The 15,656-nt window shown below is 32.6% G+C and overlaps 1 protein-coding gene across 1 annotated transcript; it reads left to right on the plus strand.

Annotated features, from left to right (window-relative positions):
- Positions 1–4,361: 4,361 nt before the first annotated feature.
- On the plus strand, positions 4,362–11,481 carry LOC111408131. The gene is made up of 3 exons (XM_023037934.1): positions 4,362–4,520; positions 5,103–5,624; positions 10,911–11,481. Exons 2-3 carry the CDS (start codon positions 5,162–5,164, stop codon positions 10,958–10,960), a joined length of 513 nt encoding a protein of 170 aa, XP_022893702.1. The 5' UTR covers positions 4,362–4,520; positions 5,103–5,161; the 3' UTR covers positions 10,961–11,481.
- Positions 11,482–15,656: the final 4,175 nt, after the last annotated feature.

A 15,656-nucleotide genomic window follows, 5' to 3' on the forward strand; every position in this document is an offset into this window, starting at 1 on the left:
TTCGAACTCTATTTGAAAATTCTGGTTGAAATTTGATTTAGGAGTTCAATTGAGAGTTTTGAATTTGTGTTGGACTTAAAAATGTTAAGATATGGACTAGGGAAAAAATTTTGGTACTTTCCCACTAGTTGGCCAATAGCCTCCTGCTCGAGCATGTAAAGCAAGGAGTTGGTGCAAGCCTACTGCTTAAGTGGCGGAGTTGTTGCTCGACTGGCACTAGCCTGCTGCTTGAGCGACGGTGTCGTCCAGCCCAATCCCGTTTCACATTTTTTATGCATTTTCAGTATTTTTTTCTATCTATAACTCTATTTCTAGGGTTTGAAATGTTCTCTATATATAGTTAGTGTTGCCAATTTTGTTTTCGTAAGTGTACGGATCATAACAAATAGTAAGTGGACCTAAGAGTCCGAATTGTCGATTCCACGAGTAATATATTCTAACACCTAATTCAATTTTTCTTTAACCACTATTTGATGAGATAAAAAATTGTAGGATTTGAGTTTTTATCTAAAATGCTAAAAAAAATAAATGGATGCCCGAACGATTAGTTTGAAAATCAAATAATAACGGATTTTAGGGCTGAATAATTTCATCTCTTCGTCACCTTTATATCTTAAATTAAGATTCACATCTACGATAGTGTTTGGTCGAATTCTCTTGTTCAATTCAACTTACCCCTCTCGAATTCTCATCGAACCTATTTAACTAGTTCAATTACATATCTTATGTAAATTTAACTTAGTTAAATGAGTTTCTTATCCTAGAAATTCAATTATGATTACAATAATTAGTATATGTATCTCTACTCATTATACCAATTTACTGAATTTTACTCTATGATCTAAATCCTAAACTCATATCTCTATTCGTAAAGGAATTACAAAAATCATCAAATTAGTAATCAAGTAATTTAAAGCATTCAATCCATAGTAAAATCCACATGGAGCAATAAAATTCAAGAATCTTAATAAAAAAATATATAAAGAATCCCAATTGGTTAAATTATTCGCCCTAACGATAAATTTAGCTATTCACAATGAAAAAGGAAAAATATATATTGTCATGGAATACATCACCGGATTTTGTATTAAAGGTGTAGAAGAAAAAGTAGATCTTACACCAAGAATTTTTTCCTCTTCCAATCAATTCTCTACACAGTGAATTTCTCAATGCTTTCTTCATTGAATTCCTCCTTTGAATCTCCAATTGTGTTTTTTTTGCCTCTCAATGCGTGAATCCCTCCAAAAGCATGAGACAATTTTATTTATGTAGTTGGTGAGTTTTGATTTTTGTTGCATCATCTATTGATAATCAAATCTGTAAAGTATAATATACATGTAGCACAATAGTTATTAAAATACCTAACTTCTTTGCTAAATTAAAACTATCACGTGAAGCCAAAAAATCAAAAAGTAATTTAATGAATGCGCAGCTTAGTAACAATACAATAGATGACAATTGGCCAAGTATAATTCGAACATCATCATTGTAAGCTAAAGAGTGAAATTTTGTTTGGCAATGTAAGTATTTTGCCACGAACTAGCTTTCAACAAAATTTTGTTTTAATTCAAAGGTAAAATTTTCTCTTCTTTATTCTCATATCTACAATATATTAAAAGTGGGGATGGTGGAAAAACTTTTAAATACCAAATTTACCCTACTTATTCAACTATATGCTCACTATACCCTCATAATTGGAATACCAATTTAATTAGTATTTATCATTTGGTTTAGAATTAATATTATATGAAGAGTGAAATATTTAATTGATACTTATAGTTTTTGGATTGGAATTAATATAAAGAGTGAAACTACCATTCAATTATATATATAAAAATAAATAAATAAATAAAACCACTGACTTACCATTCAATTGACCATTATGTTCTTACAATTTTTATTTTCCACCAACGAATTAATTTTTATTCTTCATCAACAAAGCTCTTATTAATCTTCAAGATTTACATTATAATTCATGCAATGAGTTTTATTTTTCATTAACAGAGCAATTTTTAATCTTCATGCTTTACATTATAATTCATCCACCAAGTTATTATTTAATTGATGTTACAAATATTTTAAAGGTTGCATTAATATATTAATGAGGACATTAAATGAATAAAAAAGAAATTACACATGAAAATTCAATGCCTAACATTCAATTGATTTTTTATTTCTTTATAATTTTTAATTTTTATCAACAAAGCCCTTATTACCAATTTAATTAATATTTATCATTTGATTTAAAATTACTATAAGTGGTGAAATATTTGATTGATATTTATCGTTTGGATTGAAATTAATATAAGGAGTGAAACGAACGTTCAATTATTAAAAAAAAAAAAATCAAAGAAAATTTAGTGACTTATCATTCTATTGAGTATTTTGTTAGAATTTTTATTTTCCATCAGCAAAGCAAATTTTTATTTTTCATCAACAAAACTCTTATTAATTTTCATGATTTACATTATAATTCATCCATTGAGTTTTTATTTTTATTAACAAAGCAATTTTTATTTTTCATCAACAAAGCCCTTATTAATCTTCATGATTTACATTATAATCCATCAATTATGTTATTATTTAATTGATGTTACAAAATTAAAAGGTTGCATTAATGTATTAATAAGATAACAAATGTGCTTAGGGTTGCATTAATATATTAATTGGGGCATTCGATTACTAAAAAAAAATATTGTGTACAAAGAAGTATTATTGTAATCATATCATTACATTTTAGTTTATTTAACATTTTCACATTATATACATAATTTCATAAATAAATAAATACACACACACACAGAGGCACACGCGCGCGCACGCGATTGTAATTTTCCCTTTAACAATATCAATTACCTCTATTATTTTAAAAAGATGGTATTAGTAATTCAAAAATAGTACGTATATCATTCATCGATACATAAGATGTGCAACACACGTGCTTATTACTAGTTACTGTGAAAATTACAGCAATAGCGATTGTGCTAATGGTGGTGGTGCAAGTAGGGTGTGTTCTTCGATTCCATGGTCTATTCACAAGAGGAGTTGACCATACCTTTCTTCCAAGCTGCCTAAATCCAATCGTAGGCAAGTAAAATGCATCTCATCCGATCTCGAGCTTTGCCAATACCACTAATGATGCATCCTACTATTGCAGTGATTTTATCCCAAAGTTTGCACATTTAGTAATCGACAACCCGAATTAGCTTCAGTAATAAAGTCTTCATCATACAACTTGTCCCGTATTGACATCTAGAGACAACAAAGGCTCATTATTTTAACTTTATTTCCATTTCTTTTCGGGCGTTTAGAATATTAAATTATGGGAAGCCAAAAAAAAAAAAAAAAAAAAAAAAAAAAAAAAAAAAAAAAAAAAAAAAAAAAAAAAAAAAAAAAAAAAGAGAAAAAGAATGAAATGAGAAACACACGAATCTGTATGATAATAGCTACTATATTATTTAATGCATAATTATAGATCAAAGCTAATTAGAGAAATTGGAAATGAACTTGAAGAATTAGGGTAATCGATAAATTGGGAAGAAATTGGAGAGGAAATAGGGTACAATTTTAATGTTTTTAAGCAAATGACCAATCGTGTAATCGTTAAAAAAAAATCAATAACTACTACGCTATGAAAATTAGTTAAATGAATATTTTGAAATTTACTCCAAACTTCAATGATCATTGTCATAAATAACCCTCATAAGCAACACAATAATATACAGTTATACTAGAGGTACAAAAAAAGTTTGATAAAATTTTTATAGAAGAACACTTGGCAATTTTTAATTGGTTTTGAACCTAACAATGGTAGAAAATGTATCATACTAATTCAAGAGTATACCGTTATTCGTATCCACATAAACTTTTGGAAAAAGCCGAAGAAACAAGGTCAATGATAGGCCTTCTTTAGGGACTGACTTGGCAGTTTTTTATTGGCACTTTTTTGTTTAATTATTTTTAACTACCAATGGGAATTTGCCAAATGTATGTTTGTTAAAAAAAAAAAAAAAAAAACCTTGTGATATTGCATTTAATTGAAAAGTTTCATTTATTTTTTTTAGGATAAAATGTTCAATTAACTTTAACTTGTTAAAAAAGAGTCAATCGACGAACTCAAGGTTAGTTAGCTCGCAAAAAAAATGAAGTTTGGGTCGAACTGAGCCTGTAAGTCGATAAACGATTCGACCCATTTATCACCTCTAATCCTAGTCGCTGCATTAACCACATTGAGACTTACTCCAAATTTCATTGACTATGTGACATAATTAATCCTAATAGGGTCAAAGATCGTAATACAATTCGAGGTATTTTTTTTTTTACATATTCTATGATTCTGCGGTTGATTGAAATAGAAGTAATAATTGCACACGGTTTCATAAACGTACAAGGAAATTGCCTTGTTCTCTCTTTCTCGCCTCTTTGGCATTCTTGCTGTCTAACTATAGATTCACAATCCTTCAAGATCCAGAACAGCAAGAAAACCCCAAATTTCTGATCATCTGATTTTCCTTTTAAAGGTGCACTTCTTTTTTCGATTGATTTCTTGGATGCCTTTGAAGCCTACGAATGAACTTAAAAAATTCGTTTTCGGATTATACATGATTGATTGTTGAACAGAGATTACTTCGAAGAAATGGTTTTATGAATTTAACCAATTAGTAAATCTCATCAACTGTGGTTTTAGGTAGACACGGAAATAATATATCTTTTTATTTTTTATTTTTAATGATGTTGTTCTGTTAGAATTTTGTTGAGTGCTTTTAATTTGTAAGTATTCTGCTGTAAAATGGAATTTTCTTGGTCAAATAGTTGGTATTCCATACTTTTTGACCTTTTTTGTTTCTGATCCATGGCTGTCGTTTACTTTGATTCAAACTTGATATGCTGTGGACTTAGCTGCCATTTTTTCTTTCTATTTCCTTTCATTTTTCATTAAGCTATGAATATTCATTTTTTGTATTGATTGTAGGTTTGATGTCAATCTGTTCATAAAGTTGTTATTATTATTAATTGTATATTTCTAATACAAGAATAAATGATCCAATGAATCTTCATTATCAGCCCTCAAGGTATTTTGAATTTTTCGTGCATTATTTCAGGTTTGAATTTATCATCCATAAATCGTAAAATATTCAGCGTGAAAGCTTCAGATTGATAAATGGCTTTGGCACTAACTCATCTGTCATGGTGGCGGTGGAGTGGGAAGGAAAAGGAACCTGAAATCTCTGATGGGTCCTCATTGAATTCCTCGCATGAATCGGATTTGTGGGAAATGGACACATTGAAGTTCCCGTTATTTCATGGAAAAGCTATAGGTTCCACATCTGGACGGGTTAAGAAAAAATGGCACAGTCGAGAGGAGCGAAGAATTGACAGGGAATATGATGTTGTTCTTGTGCCATCAGATGGTGGATGTCTTTCGGGATCTGATTCTGATGGTTCAGATTGGTCAGTTGGATGGTTGGAGCCCCATGGCCCTGGCTTTCAAAGTGATGATAATTTTGATGATTGTTTTGCTGTGTTGGTTCCTTGTTATGGTCATGGTCGAAAGGATCTGGTAGATAACTCCAAGGAAGTGTTTAATGGCACAATTGGGAACATCTTGGATATACATGCTGCCGGTAAGAATCAAACTCTGAAAATCCAATTCCCATTACTTCAAGCTTAATACTAATATTTGTTTTAACTCTTTTCTGCTCTTGTGGTTTGATCACAATTGATGCACCTGTTGGATTTTATTTGAGTTCTTATTCATTGGCATCAGATTGGTAACATAATTATTATGATCATATTATTGGTTTTCAAGTCTCATGGGTAGGGAAATCAAATCATTCAGTCTATGGTGGCTACTGATAAATTAGAAAATGCGACAGTGAATTGCATATAAACTGAAGCAGAGGAAATAATCTGGTGTACAATATTTGGATGCTCATGACTTGGATATCTGCATTACTTTCTGTTGAATGGTCCATATTTTGTTTCTTGTCTGGCATAAAATGTTAAACGGAAAAATCAGATGTAAGAAACAAAGGAGACGCCTTTGTCAAACGGTATATTCTTGATAAAAGATTCCATGAATGATAAGCTGATGAAGGAGGCCAAGAGTTAAAGAAGGTTGAAATTTTCAATATAGAACCTTGAATGTGGAGCATAAAAGCAGTACAAAGAGATCAATAAGCTCCTTGAGTTTACCAAATTTGTTCTACTAGAGTGAACAATGAAAAAGTGTAAGGAAATGAACAGGAGAATCTTGTAGAGGAGGAAGAGAAGGAACACAACCCAATAAGGGTGAGACAAAGAGAGGGGAAAAGTGAAGGGTTGTGATAAGGTTCTAACTGGAGAAATTAAGAACAAACGCATTTTTATTGATTTCTAGATGCAATTACAGGAAAATGTAAAGTAAACAGATATACTAGACTCTCTTCTACCACTTAACTCATGCCCGCCTCTCCTTTCCTTTCCTTTCCCCCTCTATTTATATTTATTGCTTAATGGATTAGTTCCCTCCAATCTAAGAAACGGGTTGGCTGGCTGACTAACTAATAGTAGCATAGCGTCCAAGCAAACCCCATGACCTATCTTCCCCACTATCAATTTTTGCATTTGGAACTCATCGACACCTTTCGTCTCTGCATGAATCTGCCCTAGTTTGGAGAAATAAGAGCCCATAGTTTCTTTAGGTGGCCTTACTGCTATGTTCCTATATTCAATTAGTTGTGGGGCTAATAGTGTTTTATTTAACTTTTGGGCTAGGTTATCCTGAGCTGCTTTTAAAATCAGATTGAGTTCCTCATGCACTGGGCCACTTCCATTAGTTACCTCAACCCTTTTGGGCATAGTAACTCGATTTTAGCCCTTATATTTGGCTTTAGTCTATTGATAAAAATCCCTTCTAGTACTTTGTCTGTCATCCCCAACACCGGTGCAGCTAGTACTTCAAACGGTCGTCGAACTTAAGCCATCCTATTTCACCGCCAAAAATTTCTTGCGAAGATTGTCTTCCTGGGTTGGCTAGAAATGCACTAAAAGTACTGGGGATGACAGACAAAGTACTAGAAGGGGTTGACAGACAAAGTACTAGAAGGAATTTTTATCAATGGACTAAAGCCAAATATAAGGGCTGAAATCAAGTTGCTAAGCCCAAAAGGGTTGGGCCAACTAATGGAAGTGGCTCAATGCATAAAGGAACTCAATCTGATTTTAAAAGCAACCTAGGATAACCTAGCCTAAAAGTTAAATAAAACATTGTCAGTCCCACAACTAATTAAAGATAGGAACACAGCAGTAAAGCCACCTAAAGAAATTGTGGGCTCCCAATTCTCCAAACTGGGTAAGATTCGTGCAGAGACGAAGGGGACGATGAGTTCCAAATGCGAACATTGATGGTGGGGATGACAGGTTATGGGGTTTGCTTGGGCTCTATACTACTAGTAGTTAGTCAGCCAGTCAACCCCGTCACTTGGATTGAACTATTCCTTTTCTGCATCAGCTTCAGCATGGATTCATATCAAAGATATTGTAGTTGAATCTCACTTCCACTTTGAGGACAAGGTGTCTTTGGAAACTGGGGGTAATGATAGGCCTCCATTTCTAGAAGAGCCAGGGAGAATTGAGAGGAATATACATCAACAGAATTCTGTTATGGCAAGTGGGAGGGAAAATTAGTTAGAAAGATCTATAAATAGAGAGGCAACCTGTAGGGCAGAGGGAAGGAATTAAGTGAGTGAAAATGAAGTTTAGGAGAGTGTAGTCCTCTCGAATGACTATATGTTATTTCCTTTCTTGATGTAATTTCTTTTAATTCAATAAATATATTGTTCCTCCTTTGATTCTTACAGAATCCTGCCTTTTATAGTTAGGCCTTATCAAATGGTATTAGAGCACGTTGATCTGCTGGCCCAGATGAAGATAGAAAGTAAAGTGGAAATCATGGAAAAGGGGATGAAAAAATTGAAAGTAGAGATGCAATACCTTCCCAAATTGGAAAAATCTGCGGAACGCCTTACACAGAATATGGCCAAGATGATGCAGACAGTAGAGGCAACCCAGAAAATTGTGGCATCAATAATTCACCCTGACGATGCCTATATTCATTTGAAAGCAGCATTCAGTAGCAAGGTTGAGGGAGAGGGATCCGAATGCCTTACAAAAGAATGGACTCCAACGAATCCATTCCGGACTGACCACTGGACAAATTTTTTGGTAGGTACTACAAACTTGGACCCTTTCTGTCTAGACTCTGTTATTTCTTTTTTGAGTTCCAGTTTTGTTTCAACTTCTTTGCTCTCCTTAATTTGCTGCTTTCTTATGAGGTTAAGTACGGGAACAAGATAAAGAGCCAGAAGGGGGAAACAATAATAGTGGTTTTCTAATTAACTTGTGTGAACATTCTTTCATAACCTCTTGGTTTAATCAAATAACTTTTTACCTGTAAATAAAATCTTTATTTAGCCGGATACTTTATGTCATGCAAGTTCACTATAGCAAGAATTCCAGGGATGTCACTGATACTTCTTCTTTCATGGGAGTATGCTTAAGTGTCTATCTCAAATGTTAGTTTTTATATATGTGTCAGATAAAAAATGGATGCCACATGATATTCCTTCTTTCTCATATAACACTAATGCTTTTTCTTTTTTAGTAACTTCGTGTAAAATTTTAGTTACCATCACTAACGCTGCTTCAGAATCAAGTTTGTTCACAACTGTTTCAGAGTCAAATTTCAAAAAGTATGCATAAAGTACATCGGCCTCGAATTGGAAGCGCTTAAATTTCTAATTTACTTCATCTGGAGCATAAATTCTTTAGAGATAATATACAAGTATTAAAAAGCCACTGGATTAAGTTTCTAACTAAGCAGAAAAGCTAATTGATGTGCAAAATGTTATCGTAGGAAATTTGTGACCAGTTATAAGAGACAGGATTTACCAGATTCTTGGGCTACCGCTAGTTGTCACTGGAAATATTGTTTCCCGAATTGTGATAGGAAGAGGGTGTTCATTGTCTGATGTGACAGCATATTGACATAATTTCTCACTTTCTTCCGTTACACTAGGAACTGTAGATATAGTTGTAGATATTCAAATGAATCAGATTTTAGTTCTTTATTATGGTGGATAGAATGTGCATATGATTCAGTAGTAGGTACTCTTAACTATTGTTTAATTTGTTTAGTTAAAAAATTTGGGTTCTGCATCATGGGTATCTTTTCCTTCACTTCTGTTATTTCAACTTTCTGCCTTGAGAGCAGCACCAGTTTTCTCTTTCTTTTCAAGTGGTGTACATTTTGCGTTTCATGACTATTACAGTTTGTCAACTGTAGTTTCCGAATGTGCTAAAAATGCTCTTAATTTTTATGTGTGATGCTGGTGTTTAGAGTTTTATAACCCTTTCAAATATAAGAATAAATAGTACTAGTTAGTAGTTTGTGTTTTGATTCAGTTTAAGTATTAGTTTGGTCAGTTTTGTGGTTATATTAATTTTATCATTTCAAGATTATTTTGGAGTTTACAATTGCTGATTATTCTTGTATTTTGATTTTTGTCCAATTATGTTCTTGAAGCAAATTCATGAGTCCAGTAGAACTATTCTTGAATTTTTAGTTCCTTGTTGAATTAGGAGGCTTCTTGGAGCCTATAATTACGTATTCTTCATATTTAATAAAGATCACTTTAAATATTCTCCCAGAGATCTGTTAGCCTTTCTTCGATGGAATCCATTGTCAAGTGTGATGTCTGAAAGGATATTAGGAATGATTCTAGGCTATTCACCCTTTTCTCTTATTCTGCGATTTTCATCTGTCCATAACTTTATTCTGATGTATATTCTTTTTCCTGGTAGTTAAGAATTCAAACACAACCTGTATTTCCTTTAGAGAGCTTGTTAAAGAATTCCAAAAATAAAACTACTTTTTAACCTAAATAAAACGAAAAATTCCTACCCATTTTAGACCTAATCTGCATATGTTGAGAGTAATCCGTTTCATGCCATAATAAAAACTACTAAAAACTCTTGATTCAGAAACCGTTCTTAATATACGGAGAAAAAAGGATCAGAAAATTTTGAATAAGTTAATCCACATTTGAAATAAAAATAAAAATGTGGAGAAGAACAATTTTGTGTTTAGTAGAATTTTGATCCATATTGCCAATTAATATCGACAAAATATTTAATATTCATCTGTAAAAACCAATTGAATCATACTCAAAAATAAATATATTAAGTGGGGGTAATTTTTTCATTTTTATGTTAACTGATAATAAACCTGTCTAGAGTTAGCATCATGGCAGTTAGCTTAAAACCAACTTAAAAGAACAATAAATTGTTTGCAAGTTCTTGAACAACTACGTGGTTTTCAGCACATCTCAAGAACCATGAGGAAATTTTCACATTCAACTAGTTCTTTTATCAAGATGTCACATAATAAGCCATTTTTTATAAACTCGGTGCCTTGGTGGAAGCTAACTAGAATTTCGAAATTTTAGAGTTGACTTTGGGCCTGTTTGGCATGTCTTTGGAAAAGTTAGAAGCTGCTTTCGGGACTAAGAAGCTGTTTTTGGACTCATTTTAAATAATTTCATGAAAGTGTTTTGTCTAATTAGAAAAGCTTTTAAGAAAGGTAGCTCAATGTGACTTCCTTCAGAATCTCATCTACAAAAAGAAGCAGCAGAACTTATCCTAAACAGGTCTTTATCATCTTGCTTCTTTATGCTATTGCTAAAAATGAGTGTCTTCTTCGTACATGCCTCTGGTTGTAAACTCCATACATGCCATTTTTTATTCAGTTACGTTTCAGATACCTTTTCTAATTGCTTGGTAGCTTCCATCTATTTAAGTGAACATCGCATAATCTTAAATATTCTTGATCCATTATGATATATTTCATGATTTTTCAATCTTGTTTGCAGAGAACAAGAAGTACATGGAGCAGTGGGTCTCTACTCTTCAGAACAACTGACATTTGAAAACACCCTTGTATGGGCTTTGATCTTCTGATCCTGCTACGTTCTAATTCGGATTCATCGTGTTTATAGTTATCCGTATCTCTTAAACTTGAAAAAAGAAAAAAAAATTAAAAATTAAAAGAAAAGAAAATAAGCAAAATATTAAAAAGATCAACTTATGAGTAGCAATATTATGATATCGTATAATGTGGCCACGAGAAAGGAATGGCTAGTCAGGGTATTTGCTAATTTGATCTCAGTTTTCGGAATGATAGGAGCTATGTGTTTTATATTGCTGGAAAAGCAGAAGAAATTTGAAAATGCCAAAAAAATAAAAAATAAAAAATAAAAAAAATTGATGACTGTTAAAGTCACGGTGTACTCCTATCAGTCATAGTGTAAAAATGTCTGTACATATGCAAAATGTGCTTCTTGTCTTTGTAAATACATTATTTCACAGGGAAAAAAATATTGTCATTGTAAGGAATTGGATGCTATGTACTTGGAATTTGTGTTCTGTATATAATATTTTGTTTTGTAACTTCTTTCGTTCTTTATTTGCTTTTTTGTTTTATTTGTTCATTTATTTGAACGTAAATTTGTCTTTTCAGTTTAAAGTCACGGTGTACTCCTATCAGTCATAGTGTAAAAATGTCTGTACATATGCAAAATGTGCTTCTTGTCTTTGTAAATACATTATTTCACAGGGAAAAAAATATTGTCATTGTAAGGAATTGGATGCTATGTACTTGGAATTTGTGTTCTGTATATAATATTTTGTTTTGTAACTTCTTTCGTTCTTTATTTGCTTTTTTGTTTTATTTGTTCATTTATTTGAACGTAAATTTGTCTTTTCAGTTCCACTTTAACGAGTTTTATTAATGCAAAGTTGAAGAGCTTACCTCAAAGAAAAATACATTGGTGAAAGAAGTGCAAGTAGATATAGAGGTAGAAGACGACTTGTGTAGTATATCATGACGTTCTTTTGAGCTTCTATACTTCGATTAAAAGTTGTCAATTGTTACATTTAGTGATTGTTTGGTAAAGTCATTATTTAATAAAAATTGGTCAAACTTTATTTTTAACACCACCCCATTTTATCCTTTTTTCCATGTTGAAAGTATTTTGACCCACTCAACTTTGATCGGAGGTGCATTTAGGTCACTCATCTTCTATTTGATACAATCAAACCACCCAACTTCGATTTCTTTATAGATTTAGCCATTGTTTGATGGCCATTATTTGGAAAAAATAATGTTTTGAATAGTAATTTTTAGGAGAATATGTAGTTAAAAAGTATGGAAAAATTTTAGATTTACGTGCAAAATATTTTATTGTGTGAATGTGTAGCTGAAAAATGAGTATTTAGAAAAAAAAAAAAAGTATTCAAATAATGGTTGACAAACAGGGGCTTAGTTACCTATCTTTAATTCAGTGCAATCAGCTCATTTAACATCCATTTGCTTGTAGTCTATCACTTTGTTCAATACTGTCAGTTTAACTATTAAAACATGTTGACCTCCTTGTTTAAAAATAATGAATAGTTAACATAATAATGTGCTTTAAGTTTATATGGTATTTTTAAGAAAATAATTTAGGATTATTGATATGCATTGTTGTGTGATGTGGACGCATATTGCAGTCTTAAGAAAATGTGCTTTAGCATTTTTGTTTATTTTTCACAGTGAAAGCTTCTTAGATTTAACATTATCTGATTTCATTCTCTATTGTGTCTTCTTGTTCAGAACTCCCAACTGATCTTTCATGGATTTAGGCAGGGGCGAATCCAGGACTGCAACTCAGCTAGGGCGGCCGTTGATCGTTGACTGTCGATAGTCAATGGTTGTATAGCGATATCGTTTATTAATATTAAATTAAATAATATTAAAAATTTTTCGATCTGTATGTAAATATACTAAAACGTAAAAATCGTATATTTATATCATATTATATTTCAACACAATCTGAAATAATATAAATTACATGATACATAAGACTTCTTTGTGCTATCAATGCTTAACAAATCATTTGCTTGATTAAAAGTAGTTGAGAGCTTAGATACACCACTATAAGAACTAGATTGAAATTCAGTTGAAAAAATCATTCTATAATTAGTATGAGAATTGAACGTTAATTAAAGATTAAACGTAATTAGAATTAATTTTAAAATATAATTAAAGTTTCAATTTCCAATTCTCAACACCAATTCATCACAAATTATAAATTCCCCAATTTCTCATTTTCAATTTTTATGAATCACATATTCACAATACCTAAATTAATTTTTAATATCACAATTCACAGTAAACAAATTCTCAAATAACATATAAATTAAAATTCAATACTCATAAGTCATATCTTATAAATTATTGAAGCATAAAATATTTAAAACGAAAAAAAAAAAAAAAAAAACTCTGCTAAAGTCTTAACATATATTATTTTGTTAAATTTAAATTCAAAATTCAACCATTGCCATGATGGGTAAGCTTCCAATTATCATAATTTTAGAAGTTATAGGTTTGAATCCTTTCCTTAGGAAATTAATTTTGATAAATATTGTAGAAATAAAAAATTTTCACTATGAAATGGAGGAGAAGGAATCGAACCCAAGACTCACAATATATATAAGGAAGTTCTAACCAACTAAGCTGAAGAGATGTTTGAAAATAAAATGAACTACTAGTTATATAACCTAAAATTTATGTCTATAATTTAAAAAAAAAAAAAACTCACCGGCTAATCCAGCTAGGGTGGCCGCCCTAGCTGGCGGCATACTAAATCCGCCACTGGCTTGCCCTATGGGTGACAACAACTTTGGATGATGATGGTGGTGATTTGACTGTGGAGGAGAAGGTGGTGATTTTGGATGATGGTGGTGGCGATTTAAGTGTTGGAATTAATTGAATATAATTGGGTTAAAATATTAATGTAATATTTAATGATGTGGGCCGTTGCAATTAATTTGGGTGAATTGGAAAAGTTTTCAATATAGGCCCATATGTTGATAAGCCCATTTTAAGTGTTTTATATATGGAAAGAAATCTCACATCGAAAGTTTACAAGAAAATAATATTGTTTATATAGTGGGGTGTGTGAATAATATATAATTTAATAAGTTACCTACCACTTGACTAACTTTAGCTAGCCAAAGACTAGTCACCACTAGAGTGGTGTGACCGCTCCCTGGACTCGGTTTCGGCACGCACACGTCGCAAAATACGCATTGAGCGCTTTAGAGGTGCACTTGGCACGTACGCATCGTCGCGAGGAGCTGGGGAGCCTTATAGTTTTCAGAAATGGACTCGTGGTTCGATTACGTGGCAGCGCAAGGCTCGGTGAGTTGGCATTCTAGGTGGCGTACACGTGGTAGGTCGCGTCCCTTCGTCCTGCGTGCCAGTTAGATGTACCCATGGCTGTGATTGTTTAGAAATTGGTGAATAGGCATGATGAATGGAGACTTCACTTCATGGTTCAATCTGAGCCGTCAGATCATGAAAATAGTGCGATCCAATGGCTAAGATGAATCAGACCAAGTGGTGCACCAGTTCCTGAAATGTCATACACCTGTTGCATGAGACACTTCAATCTCTATAAATAGAGACCCCCATATTCGTTTTAAAAAAAAAACACACAAAATCAATTACGAATTCAATTGATTTCTAAATTCTTTTATCTCCATATTCTACTCTAAAAATTCTCTTATATTTTCGTGGTTATTCCGTTCGAGTACGGTCATTCATTGGTTCGACCAACAAGGTTGGTATTGTGCAGTATCGACTTTGGAATGAGCGTTGTATCTTGGGAGACAGACGTCCATAATCCGTTTGCACTTCATTGGGGGGCGAAATCTATCTTAAGGAGATTTGCTTTGGCATACCTCGCTTCATCTACTGTTTTCTATTTTTCTGCTTAATTTATTTGTTCTTTTCATTGCGTTAGTCAAATTTCCGACAACAATGAGTTGGTGACCCGAACTGCCGTAGGAGGCATAATTGTTGTGGGCTTGCCCTATGGGTGACAGCAACTTTGGATGATGATGGTGGTGATTTGACTGTGGAGGAGAAGGTGGTGATTTTGGTGATGGTGGTGGCGATTTGAGTTGGTGGCTCGAACTGCCGTAGGAGGCATAATTGCTATGGGCTTGCCCTCGATAGGTGTTGGCGATCACGGTAGGAGTGCAAGTCGTGGTTGGGGTGCTGTCTTTAGGTTGTGTTGGTTTTGTATAAACACGATTTGTGATCAATAGATTAGGTTAATTTGTGACCAATAAAATAGATAATTTGTATTATTAATGGAATAATCTGTCATCTGCGCACAATGACTTGTAACATGTGAATTGATAACATGTCACATGTCTTTGTGCACTTATTACAGATCACAGATCAATGTCCATAGATCACGGATCACTAATTTATATTCATAGGTCAATCTAAATTAATCACTGGTCATAGTTCACAAGTTACAAGTCACCATTCATAAGTCACATGTCATATTGTATATTATAAATATGTACAAGTCATGGGTTGGGTCAATATTAATTGGTTACGGATTATAGTTGGCAATCACATTGTATAGGTCACAGATGTTCACAAGTCACAAGTTATAGTTTTTAGGTCAATATTAATTGGTCACATGTTGTAGTTCATAGGTCATATTTCGTATTGTATAAATCACAGGTTACAGTTCACAGGTCAATATTAAAATCACAAG

Source organism: Olea europaea, chromosome 13, assembly GCF_002742605.1.
Source record: "Olea europaea var. sylvestris chromosome 13, O_europaea_v1, whole genome shotgun sequence".
NCBI lineage: Eukaryota > Viridiplantae > Streptophyta > Magnoliopsida > Lamiales > Oleaceae > Olea > Olea europaea.